General features: G+C 36.9%; 1 protein-coding gene across 5 annotated transcripts in view; it reads right to left on the bottom strand.

Moving 5' to 3' along the window:
* Positions 1–13,878, bottom strand: part of SHTN1 (shootin 1) — an 83,406-nt gene that overhangs the window by 17,942 nt on the left and 51,586 nt on the right. For all 5 annotated transcript variants that reach the window (XM_058187363.1, XM_058187362.1, XM_058187365.1 and 2 more), the window contains 4 exons: positions 7,607–7,692; positions 3,838–3,944; positions 2,663–2,716; positions 1,614–1,734 (listed from right to left, as the gene is read on the bottom strand). In XM_058187363.1, coding sequence (XP_058043346.1) covers positions 1,614–1,734; positions 2,663–2,716; positions 3,838–3,944; positions 7,607–7,692 — 368 coding nt within the window. The remainder of the gene's footprint in view (positions 1–1,613; positions 1,735–2,662; positions 2,717–3,837; positions 3,945–7,606; positions 7,693–13,878) is intronic.

Here is a 13,878-nt window from a genome sequence, read left to right as displayed (position 1 = left end):
TCACAGCAGCTTTTATCTCAATGTCCAAAGGAGTAGAAGCTTACTTAATCCAATAGTTTACTAAGAAACACTATGATGTTAAGAGCGCAACTATTATGAGAACATGAATTACCATATTTTTCGCACTATAAGATGCACCAGACCATAAGACACAGATTAGCTATAGAGGAGGAAAACAAGAAAAACAAATTCTGCCTCTGCCTCCCAGCATCCATCTGGTATTCATCTGGCTAGCGTCCTTGCAGCAAACAGCAAACAGTCTGGTCAGCTTCAGCACGTTATCGCAACCCCAGCATATGGCTCGTCAGGGCTCCACTATGTTGCACCCACCACTGGTGCTGCTGCCGCCGGGGAATGCTGGAGCCTTCACTGCTGAGCAACTGATTGGTGGTTGGATAGGCCTCCTGGAATACCGCCGATCAGCTGTTCTAAGCGGTGGGATTGCTGCTGCTGCCTATTGCAGCTGCTCTCCACCATTTGCTCAATAGTAGTAACTGTGAGAGGGATCTTGGAGTCCTAGTGGACAACCATTTAGATATGAGCCAACAGTGTGCAGCAGCTGCCAAAAAAGCCAACACAGTTCTGGGTTGCATAAACAGAGGGATAGAATCAAGATCACGTGAAGTGTTAATACCACTTTATAATGCCTTGGTAAGGCCACACTTGGAATATTGCATTCAGTTTTGGTCGCCATGATGTAAAAAAGATCTTGAGATTCTAGAAAAAGTGCAGAGAAGAGCAACAAAGATGATTAGGGGACTGGAGGCTAAAACATATGAAGAACGATTGCAGGAACTCGGTATGTCTAGTTTAATGAAAAGAAGGACTAGGGAAGACATGATAGCAGTGTTCCAATATCTCAGGGGTTGCCACAAAGAAGAGGAGTCAAACTATTCTCCAAAGCACCTGAGGGTAGAACAAGAAGCAATGGGTGGAAACTAATCAAGGAGAGAAGCAACTTAGAACTAAGGAGAAATTTCCTGACAGTTAAAACAATCAATAAGTGGAACAACTTGCCTGCAGAAGTTGTGAATGCTCCAACACTGGAAATTTTTAAGAAAATGTTGGATAGCCATTTGTCTGAAATGGTGTAGGGTTTCCTGCTTCGGCAAGGGGTTGGACTAGAAGACCTCCAAGGTCCCTTCCAACTCTGTTATTATGTTATGTTATGTTATTTGGCGGCTGCAATTTGCAGCGATTTGTAGCTGCAAAGAATGGTGGCAATTGGCAGCAATCTCCACCGTCTAGTACAGCTGATCGGCAGTGTTCTAGGAGGCCGACCCAACCACCGATCAGCAGCTTGGCAGTGAAGGCTCCAGCATTCCCCAGTGGCGGCGAGCAGCGGCCACTGGCAGCAGCGGTGACAGCCACACCAACTTCCCTTCCCCCCACCGCAATATTCTCTCTATAAGACGCAGAGACATTTCCACCCACTTTTTTGGGGGTGAAAAGTGCGTCTTATAGTGCGAAAAATGCGGTAGCTGGAAATGTGATCAGAGCTCTGCCAAGTAATGAGGATTTGCATATTATAGTTTTGTAAGAAAAACATGATCAGTGGAGTACTAATGAAAATGTAACATAATCCAGTTTCAGGTTCTGAAAACATTACTTACTGCTACTATCTTGATCAGTTGTCACTTTTCTGAGCCTCAGAATTCTTTCTAATTCTGTTTCATTACCGTATGTGTCCAGGGATTTTAAACTTCTGGAACTGGCAGATGTATTCAAAGTCTCCTGCAATAAAATATGTTAGTGAAAAATGACCAGTATGAGAATTGACATAACTTAGAAGTAATTGTAAATAAACCCCATACCATTTGTTTTTAAGATTATAGACCAAGTTATGGTGGCAGTACAAAACAAAACATTTTACACATACAGTATGCAGTCTGGATTATGCCTACATTCTCTAGAAAATGACTATGGAAAAAAAATGAAAACACATAATTTTTAAACTTGGCACATCTTTAAAGACTTAAGCAAAACAGCATTTAATTCCCAATGTTTCCTCCAATTAAGTTAAATCTTGCATTTTGTTAGTTCTTTGAATTTAACAAAGCAGTCATATTATTAGCAAATCAGCCTATTGCTATTGTGCTCGGGCTACAGATCTAGTAGCAAAGCAAATAGCATAAACTGTTTTACATCACAGTTGAAATGGAACAAATTAATATCACTTTGTTTACCACAATTATACAGAGGCTAACATAAATTGCATAATTAGCACAGTAACAATTTACATATAAGTATTTTGCTTTATGTCCCCTGATCCTATTCTTCCCATCTCACTGTGCTAATGACTAGGCTTGTGAGCGTATCAGAAGTTGGTTTTATAAAGTGCTCTTTTTAGTTCCAGTACAGAAAAGATGTACAACTAGCAGATTAGATCTTTTTATAGCTAGTACTAACATCTTATTCAGTCTACAGGCTGAAGACTTTAGATGGAAAAGAGAGACCCACATTTTTTCTGTAAAAGCACCACAGAAACTGATGAAATTAAAAGAGAAACCCACATATCTTATGATATCTGCCTGCATCTTTTTTTTAACATATGCCAAATATCACCAAAGTTTCACCAGGGGAAAAATAAATCATACTTGGCCTCCATGCCTTTTTCCATTCCATTTCAATCCCTACCCTGCCAGATCCCAGTCCAATTTACCAGTATTCCTTTTAGTTCTTTCACTGCACTCTCGTTGGGTTTGGCCACTTCTGGCTGTAATTAAAAACAAAACATTCATCTAGATAATCTGATTTTGCAGACGCTAAATAAAATATTCAAGAGTCAAAAAGAAAGAAAGAAATCACATCTACAGAAATAAAAATAAAAGTAGGATTCCACAAGAAAGTATCTATTTTGAAGGATAAGGTTTTGAAATGTAGAAGTTATTGTTTCCTAATTGCTTATTTGTATCCTATGACTATCATTAAGTGTTGTACCTTAGAATTCTTGTATCTTTTCTTTTATGTAGACTGAGAGCATATGCACCAAGACAGATTCCTTGTGTGTCCAATCACACTTGGCCAATAAAATTCTATTCTATTCTATTCTATTCTATTCTATTCTATTCTATTCTATTCTATTCTATTCTATTCTATTCTATTCTATTCTATTCTACTCTACTCTACTCTACTCTACTCTACTCTATTCTATTCTATTAATAGAATAAAGTTAGACAGGAAGAAGAAAAGCAGGCAGAATGTTGGGCAGGATTTTTTTTTATTGAGTGTTTGGAATATTTTTGATTTTTTTAAAAAAATGTTGTAACAGCTCGTTCAAGTATGATTATATTTAACTGTAATAATACAGAATGAATTAAAATGCTGGTGATTTCCATTCTCCCCTGAAACTTAACAAAATCAACTTCTTTTCTTCAGAGTTAGCCTAACAGCAGTTGAAGAGGCTCTGAGACAGATGATTGACAGAATCCAATTTTTTTAAAAAAAGTATTATCCATAAGGTTTCTAGTTACTATAAATAACCAAACTCATTTTAAGCATACACATATTTTTGCTGTACGTAGCTTACTCTATATGTGCTAAGAGCTGATCCAGCTACCAGGATCAAAACATTGTATTCTGAGTTCTAGAATCTTATTCAAATCTAAGGTTTCTTGTACCAGAAAAGGGAACCCCATGAATTGGCTGGTGGTTTCTTAATATTGATGACCCTATCTGAATCTAAGCAATGATATAAAACCCTGTCATATTAAAATAGCAGATCAGAGCAGATAGGATATTCATAAAAAGAAAAATTCAATTATAAGAAGGTGATAGTCAATTTATGTAGAAAGTAAGCCCTGTCCCTCATTTTTATGTAAATTATTATCTACCAACCTTTGCCCTAAAACGGTTGATTTGATTAACAGGTCTAAGATGAACTCCTTTTTTAATTCTATCCATCATTTCTTCCACAGCTTGTCTCTTCAGATCCGTTACTTCTCCTGTTCCCAAAATAAAGTGAAAATAAATTTAGCAAATATCTCTACTTGCAGATAAGGTTGCATATGCATTGTTATAAGCTGAGTTCTTTGAATATACAGTAACTAGAAGTGACCAGGTACTTGTTCTAGAGGACCCCCTAAATCTGAATTGAAACGAATGGTAAAATTAAAATTATTTGGTGCACTTGAAGGTTTTAAGATCAACAAAGACAAAGATGTTGGCAAAAAATATGAAGTCAAAAGATCAAATAAGATTGAAGAATAAAATGGGTTTCTAGGTTGAGAATAAGGTAAAATATTTTGAATATTAGTACGGCAAATATGAATTTTATGTTGTTTCAAAATAATTGCATTAAGATCTGGAACAAAATTAAGAAGATGTGAAGAGAGGAAAAACACAATTGCCATTGTCAGGGAGAATTACTGTGATTAAGATGAATGCCTTGTCTAGAACGTTAGTTTTATTTCAGACAATACCAGTTTTGACATCTGATGTACCACTTAAAACAGTGGCAGAAAGACATATCTAAATTTGTGTTGCAGGGGGAGAAAAACATGAATTAAATATAAGGTGTTACAAGATGCAGAAGAAAGGAGGACTGGGTTTACCTGACCTGAAATTACATTTCGCAATCTGCTGTTTGGTCTGGATGAAAGAATAGATGTTGCTAAGAAACAGGAGGTTTTTAGAGGTCATGATTTAAGATTTGGGTTGCATGGATATCTATTGTACGATAAAGTTAACATTAATGTAGATTTTAGAAATAATTTGTTAGATGTGTCATATTAAGAATATGGAATCTGAAAATACCTTTGGGATTCTCAGCACAGGAATTATTTTATAGAAGAAAAATGATTACTAAATCTAATACTCTAGAGTATTAGAATTTTTTTGAGGAGAATATAGAATAAAAACAAGAAAAGAACAGGCAATAAAATGATGTTCCTATCAATAGTTTTTGTATTTGGAGTCGGTGTGAGTTTAAATGGACTCCAAAGGATGGTAGAGGACAGGAAGGCCTGGAGATACATTGTCCATGGTGTTGTAATGGATCAGACACGACTTCGCAACTAACAACAACAATGTACAATTATTCAAAAGATTTAAAGTAGATAAAATAACTTGGTTTTAAACAGATTGAATTTGAAACAAGAACTGTACAAATGATCACATTATTGCTAAAATGTATAAACTTTTTTTTAAAAAATGAAGATTCTGAGCTCAGTTGAATATCAATCTTTAAAAATCTCTGAATCAGTGACATGGATTCAATTTTTCTCAGGGTTATTATCAATCTAGGTTTCTCTTTCCTACTTGGGAGTTTCCTCCTTTTGACCAAGCTCTAAGGAAGTAATAGCGGTGGACAGATTTGACTATATGTGTATCTATTTTGAGTTCTCTATTCAATGAAGTCTATCTCTGAATAATTATTTCCCTTTTTTACTACAAAGAGAAACAAAGAATATTGTTCCTCTTTGAGAAAGAGAAGATGAAGGGGTTGCCACAAAGAAGAGGGAGTCAAACTATTCTCCAAAGCACCTGAGGGTAGAACAAGAAGCAATGGGTGGAAACTAATCAAGGAGAGAAGCAACTTAGAACTAAGGAGAAATTTCCTGACAGTTAGAACAATTAACAAGTGGCAGAAGTTGCCTGCAGAAGTTGTGAATGCTCCCACATTGGAAAAATTTAAGAAAATGTTGGATAACCATTTGTCTGAAATGGTATAGGATTTCCTGCCTGGGCAGGGGGTTGGACTAGAAAGCCTCCAAGGTCCCTTCCAACTCTGTTATTATTATTAAGTTTAATATCTTTATCTGTGCTACCCTTTCCCTTTATGTGACACTTCAGGAAGAAGTGGGAGTACAGAATGAGACTTTCTCAGTTTCAGCCATTTACCTCCTTATTTATCAGAAGCTCAGCCAACTGAAGAAGATCAGAGTGTGTTTTATGTTACTTTGTGTCAAGATAATTGAAGGGAATAGTAGTAGGAAAGTCATTATACTCCTTCTGTATCTAAATGAAGCTTCCGCAGGTTGTATAATTTTCTCTTGTATTCTTATGCTCTTGTCAGAAAGAAAGGAAGGAAGGGAAGGGAAGGGAAGGGAAGGGAAGGGAAGGAAAGGAAAGGAAAGGAAAGGAAAGGAAAGGAAAGGAAAGGAAAGGAAAGGAAAGGAAAGGAAAGGAAAGGAAAGGAAAGGAAAGGAAAGGAAAAAAAATAGCTGTTCACAAACAATCCACTTGCCCTGAAACGGACTGTAGGCAGTAATTTGCTTTGTTTTGATGGTACTGTGAAACTTAGTGGGAAGATGGTGCTGATCTGTGAGAACAAGTAAGATACCAACAACTGCCCCATCAGAGAAGGAAAACATACAAGAACAGCTTTTTATCTTATCTTAAGACCTCAATCCTAATTGTTGAAGGACGGAAAAGAAAAAAAAGACATAAAAGAACCATGCTTTTTTTTGTTTATTAAAGAACAGAGCTCATCAATATCTTTGTTATTCTATGAATAAGCCTGTTAAGTCTGGGTAATAGTGCCACTATTCCCTTTGAAGAAACAAGAGATGCTTTCGACCTTGGTTGCCTACCCAAAGAAGTGGTAACTAAAAAGGATATAAAAATTTAAATGCTCATTTGGAATCCTGGGAAAATAATTATACAATTTCTTAGGAAACAAGTGCTTGAATTTAATTAATGAAAGGGAAGAATTTCATTCAACTAGGAATAGAAGTAGACGGAAAAATTATCAAAATCTTTTGCTCCTGGCAACATTCAGTGTATCCCAAAACAAAAGAATGCAAGCCCTGAGCCAAGACTTCAGAGGGCTACCAAGCTAAATAGTACAAAGATACAGAAATCTATCATAATCTCTCTCCTTCCCTCCTTTTGTCACTCTGTCACTCCCTTTACGCATTCCTTTATCCTCTCCAGAATCCAGAATACACTATCTTCCATCCTCCCTCTGTCCTCATGATCTTTGTTAATTTAATCTTTAACACACTTTTTGTATCCATCGTGTTTCTTCGCTATCCTACTTAAAACTCTGCAGCTCTCCAATCTGGAAGATGATATCTATATTTATATCTAGATCTATATAAGGAAGGCTTGGTGGGAAACTACCACATTAGCATGCTGAAGAGTAGCACAGATTGTTTTATAGGGCAAACAATTTGATATGGAGAAGACAGCTTGGCAGTCACACCTGGCCCCTAGGATTGCAAGTTGTTGCATTGTGGATCCCACAATAGGAATGCTTTTAATTGCAATTCTGTGGTCTGCCATAACACAATTGCACTAGAAAGAAAGATGTTCAGAATGTGATGCTGTGATTACCTGATTGTTCATCACATCGAATCAGTCTGAAGGAATCAGCAGGTAGAAACAAGGTTACGCATACTAATCAAACACAGAAACTCAGCCTGAGTATATTAGTAGGCTGTACTTCACAGCAGAATATGCTCCCTTGGGATTTAGAAATGTTCTGTTTTACATTTTTGGGCCCACCACCACAATTATTCATAGCACCATCACCACCCCATGCTTGTTTGTATTGGCTTTCAGTGAATAGGAATGTTCTTAAAATTGGTTGATATTATTTAAAGTGCCTAGAAGGGACAATATTGTGCTGTGACAAAAATGATTCATTTAAAATATACTATACCTGATTGTTGCTGAGAGGCGGCCTTTTCTTTTTTGGTCAAGTTGCTGTTTGGATGAGACTTCTTACGAATCATTGACATTAGAGACCTTTCAGAAAGAGAAGATGGAGACAATCACACAGTTTTCTCTTAAACATTAAGAACTCCAGTACTTAATGAGCTTTTTGGATCTTAGCCCCCTACAGTCCCACTGTCACAAGGACATAAATACTTCTGGGATTGGGGCCTGTTTCTATGACATGACTTTGTGAAAAGAACTGGCATTAACCCACAAACAGCTAGTGCTTTTATTAACAAGTGTTCAAACATTGCCAGGTTGAGACAGAAATGTCGCACCTCCTAAAAATATAGCTTGTGTATCATTTGTTTCGCTATTGCTGTTGTCAAGGCATAGTGAAAAACACTCAAGATGTGAATATTAAAAAGGTAACATGGCACTGTGACACGTGTGACAAAATAAAGCTTTCGCACAGAATAAAAAATTGAAGGGTTAGAATGTTAATGTGACACATTACCCTCAAGAGAACAATATTACCCAGCAGGGTACCTCTATAATGTCCCCTCCTTTCTACAGTATGTGTTTGCTGGAACAGGCCTACTGGTAAACAAACAAAATGAGAATTGAAAATAAAGCCCTAACAGTATCTATGCTTGCCATTCAATCTCTAAAGCATGATATTAATTTTAAACAGGCGCTGCCAAGTCAATATTTAATAAAATATGAGGTGTTGTTGTCATTTCTTTTCTTTTCTTTTTTAAAGGCTTTTAAAAGGGAGAAAACATTGTTATTAAGTATGCGAACCAGGTTTCCTTGAGTATCGTTCAAAATGTTAAAGAACAGGTAATGAATACATAAATCCAGAGATTTTGAAACATTCCCAGCTGCCTGCAACATTTAGAAGATAAGTAGAACTTTAGAACTGTAAGAATTCCTTCAAAGCATAAAACTTAACCTGTGTTCCGGTGTCATGCTGTTTACATTGAAATAGAACAACATTTTTGTTTTCTACATTAAATAATTAGGACCATTATATTTTAACCATTCCTTCAAGCTTTGATCCAGTGACAATAATACAGTACCCGTTTTTTATATATATACACTGGATAATGGATGTTTTGCCGCCCATTTTATTTCGAAGCGATTCTGGGCAGTTTATAGCACTAAAACCATTAAAATCATAAAAGATAAATATTTCTAAAATAATAGAAATGGAAATTACAATAAAAATAGAATGATAAAAGGGAGGTAGCAGCAGGATGTGCTGGGGATTGCCCATCAAAGTTGCTAGAATAATGCAGTCTGTAGCCATTATCTCTTCCATCTAGAGAAATCCTTCCTCTATATAAAACCTTCCTTAAGTGATGCAACTCATCAATGATTTTTTTCCCTATCTCCTTGTTTTTAGTATTTTGTCAGGTTTGCTTGTGTACTTATGAAACCTGACTGCATTTATGATTGACTTATCTGAAGCAAAAACACTGTTATTTCCACTTCATCAACAAGTCCTGCCTATTTGTTAATATTAAATCAAATATAGCTGGTTCTCTTCTAGGTCCTGAGGGAGAAAGTTTTCAGCAAGAGCAGTCAGGAATTTTCATACCAAAGAAAGTTTGTTTCCACGCTTGGGTCAAGGTCAGTGGTGAAATCCTACTGGTTCGCGTGAACCAGTAGTGATAAAAGCTACTGGTTCAGTGAACCGGTAGTAAAAAAAATTTACCGGTTGGTCCGAACTGGTATTTCAGACAATCAGCTGTGCTGCGTGATTTATATTTGCTAGAAAGCAGAAAATTTAAATAGCGCAGCACAGCTGTTCTCTCCCCCCATTGTTCCTTTTTCCACGCGAAGAGTGTGTTGGGCGCACACTGTGCATGCAGCATGCGTTTGGTGTGCACTGTGCATCCACAGGCAGCAAACCAGTGGCAAACTGCAGAGGATTTCACCACTGGTCAGTGTAATTAGTTACCAATCACTACTACTGCATGCTTCTTTAAACAGGAATATAAAACATTTATATCTGCTTCTTGGTAAATTAGCCAATAGTTGGCAGTAACAGTAGCACTGCTTTCATTTGTCATTAATTTTTTTTAACCTATATATTCTCTACAATGTTGCCAAATTCACTCACTTGAATTTTGTGCAGGTGTGGTTACTTTTAACATACAGAGGCATTCTTACTTATTTTCTATCAGCTTCTATTTCTCTGTTTCAACCATGGATAGCATCCTATTTGATGTTCATTATACCCATGGTATTTGCCTTCTGAATGATGATCAGACAGCTCCAGTGACATATGGAGCAACTAAATGATTCAAAATTGGGTATGTGCCAAGGTTGTACACATTTATTTACCATATATGCAAAATACATTATGAAAAATGCTGCAACAGAAGACATAGAAATTGGAATTAAAAGTTGTCAGAAGAAATATCAACAATAAATTGATGATAGCATAGCATGGCTGGAAGTGAGAAAAAGTTTAGAAGCCTCTTACAGAATGTAAAATAAAGAATGAATAACTTAATTTTCTGCTCAATCTTGAAAAAAAAACTAAAATTATATCAATGGGCAATGCCAACCCTGTGTCAAATTACAGAAGAGAAATTGAAACAATAAAGAGACTTTATCTTCTTTGGCTTAAGAATTCACAGGTATAGTGACTGTAGCCAGGAAATAAAGTAATGTCTGTTATTAAAGAACAGAGACAGCACACTGACAATAATGCTACATATTGCCAGGACTATGTTTTCCCAGTTGTAACATGCCTGTAAAAGCTGAATTAACAGGAAAGCTGAACAAAGAAAAAAAATTATGTTTCTGAATTGCTGTGTTGGAGAAAATTGTTGAGAATATCATGGACTGCAAGAAAAAACAGGTGAAATAAAAACAAGACTATCCTTTGGGGACACTAATAATGAAATTACAACTTAAATATTTCGAACACCTGATGCTAACACAAAAGTACTGAAGGAAGCACTGAAGTTGGGAAAAATTAAAGGCAACTGAAAAAAGGCCAACAGAAGGCAAGGAGATTAAAAACTACGACGGAAGACATACGTATGAAATTACCAAAACTCAAAGGAAGCAGTTACTGACAGATGAACCTGAGAAAATGATGTTCATTGAGTCACAAAGAATTGGAAGTGACTGAATTACAGGGCAACCAAAGTCTGCTTTGCTTATTTTCAATTCTCTACCCATTGGTGTTTATATACTGAATAAGAGAAATTCTATGACCTAATGTTTTTTTTAACTGATTTTTCATTGAATGGTTGATTAGCTCCTATTTATGGTAACTCTCACTTCCTTCTAAAACACAATGGCCTTTATCTGAGAGTCTTACTTCAGAGTTTTCATCTTTAACCACCCCAGGATTCAGTTTAAAGACATCCTATCAAGTTCACCAGGCTTCAGCTGAACACATTTTCACCAGTCTTATAAGACACAATCTTGTAAAGAAGCAAGATATATATTGACTGATATTTCTAGCATGGGAAAATCCCTTTGACTCTTTTGTCCTGATCAGTGCAGCAACGAATTTTTCTGGTCACAAGATTCTGGTCTCATTGAAAGAATCAAATCCACAAAACCCCCAAATTTGCTAAGTAATACCACTTACTTGATGAAAATGAATGGTTTGGGGGCATTGGAATGAAGCCACCACTTGGAAAGATAGACTGTCTTTAACAGCCCAACCAAACTCAAAAGCTTTCGTTCTAGAGAAAGAAGAAAGCCAAAAAGAGCCTATCTTTGGTCTCCAGCTCTAAACAATTTTTCAAATTTCTTTTTTTGGATTCACATTTCTTTTCTCAATCCTTGGAAGCACTAACGCTACAGGAGGTGTCCTTCACCTGAATACATATAGAATGTGTGTTTTTGGAGTAAAGATGCCAGTCTGCAAAGCATTCAAATGGATCTTTTCCCATAGAAATGTCTTTTACCACCAAGGCTGGATGACGGCCCACTTCACTTCCCCAGAGACAGATGAAATGCGCATCTTTAATTTTCTTGGGTACCAGTAGGTACCCAATGCTGGACAAGCTGTCCCGTTGTCTGAATTTCAGATGTGGATTACTAGAAGAAAGCCTTGCTCTTCTTCTTAAGACCATTCAGCATTGGTCTTGACAGTGCTGCAATGCTTTAAAACAAAGACTCCCCAAAGGCTCAGAACTGCTCAGCTGTTGGCCCAGGTTCCCTGAAGATGTTGCACAAGAGAAAAGATGTTCAAGGGGTCTTCAGAAAATTTCTGCAGAATTGGCAGCTATTTGCCACTTTATTCTGACATATGGATAGGATACAAGCTTCTTGTAGAGAAATGGATTCTGACACACATAATTATTCTGTTATATCTGCTAACTAGAGCAAAGATCCCCAATCCCTGGTCCGTGGACTGGCACCTGTCTGTGGCATGACAGAAACTGGGCCATGCAAACAAGTGAAGCCCCATCTGTGGGATGCAGGCAGCATGCAAAACTATGTACCCTCCAGTATGTGGAAAAACCTCTCACCATGGAACCGGTCCCTGGTTGGGGGCCGCTAGGAGTATTTAACTGCAAGATTGTCTCCTATCTAGTGAAGACCAGAAAACGTCTTTTTAGAAAATGCCATGAAAAAACTTGTTATGCGAGCTTTCAGAAGCAACTATAACTGTAGTATATACCAACTATATACTGTAGTACAGTCTAAATTGAAATACCATTAATATATATTCACTGAATGATATAAAATGCATCTTTTAAAAGTCCATGCTTTGCTACTTTTAATGTTATAATTTGCAATTGTATTATTGATTTGATTTCTGAAATGACAGTCCTAGAAAAAGGCTCAGCTGATAGCCACTTGATCTGGGTATTTAAAAAAATCCAAAGAAACTAAAAGTAAAAAGACAATACCAGCATTGGCCTTGGAATAATTAAAGGACGAGGTTTTGTGTGGAGTAAAAAGGCTCGAATATTAAGTACATGAAAGTCCAGATTGATTTAAGAACCTGAAAGATGCACATAAAAGAACTGTTAAATAATTAGTATCTATTAGTAGATGGTTGAAGTGATTTAAAAGCAAGGCCAAGACGGAACCATGAAGGAAAATGATGGGAAAATAACTTGATTCTTTCACTTAAATCTATACATAGTGTTTATTCCAATAGAAGAGAATGATGTTCCATGGCTTAGGACCTGGGTACTTACGGGACCGCCTGCTGTTACCACACGCCTCCCACCGACCCGTACGCTCCCATAGAGAGGGACTTCTCAGGGTGCCGTCCGCCAAACAATGTCGGCTGGCGGCCCCCAGGGGGAGGGCCTTCTCTGTGGGGGCTCCCACACTCTGGAACGAGCTTCCCCCGGGTTTACGCCAAATACCCGACCTTCGGACATTTCGTCGCGAACTCAAGACTCATCTTTTTATCCGCGCGGGGCTGGCTTAAATTGGGATTTTAATGTTTAAATTTATTTATTTTAAACGGGGTTTTTAGTATGGGAAATTTTAATTATTGGGCTAATTTAAAATAAGTTTTTTAAATCGTATTTTAAACTTATATATTGTATTGTCGGTTTTATTATGCCTGTACACCGCCCTGAGTCCTTCGGGAGAAGGGCGGTATAAAAATCAAATAAAATAAATAAATAAATAAATAAATCTAGTTGGGTAATGAAACGTTTGCAAGCAAACAACCAAGGTCAGAGAACACCAAGGACTCCATAGTATTTATTGAAAGCACATGCTTATCAAGCTAGCATTGAAACACGTAAATTTCATTACCATAGCTGACATGGGAGAACATGTCAAATTTTCATTAACTATAATAGTAAGCTGTTACTTCAATAGGATGAGATAAAATGTAACTGACTGTATTTTCACTGCAGAAGATGCACAGGATTGTATTTCTTCTGGGAATTTTTTTTCTCCTGCATATTCTTTTGCCTCAAAATTGGTATTAGCTTTTAAAATAGCAGCTGTAAGTAATAGCATGTGTTGCCTCTGCAAAGAAGCTGAAGAAATAGTAGACACCTGGTTAGCTGCTGCAAGAAGAGTGCACAGGCTGATTATAAACAATGGCATGACAAAGCAGCAAAAATAATGCATTGGAAGAGCTGCAAGAAATACCATTTGCCTTCAAGCAAGAACTGGTAGGACCATAAAATAGAGAAAATAGTAGAAAATGAAGAAGCTAGAGTGTTCTGGGATTTTAGAATTCAAACTGAAAGACACTTGCTGCATAACATGCCAGACTTAACAACTGTTGATAAGAAAGACCAAAAAAAAAAAAAAAAAGAG

This window comes from Ahaetulla prasina, chromosome 6 (assembly GCF_028640845.1).
Source record: "Ahaetulla prasina isolate Xishuangbanna chromosome 6, ASM2864084v1, whole genome shotgun sequence".
In the NCBI taxonomy this organism is placed as follows: Eukaryota; Metazoa; Chordata; class Lepidosauria; order Squamata; family Colubridae; genus Ahaetulla; species Ahaetulla prasina.
The sequence above is the reverse complement of the archived record's forward strand: the minus strand, read 5'-3'. Positions and strand labels throughout refer to the sequence as shown.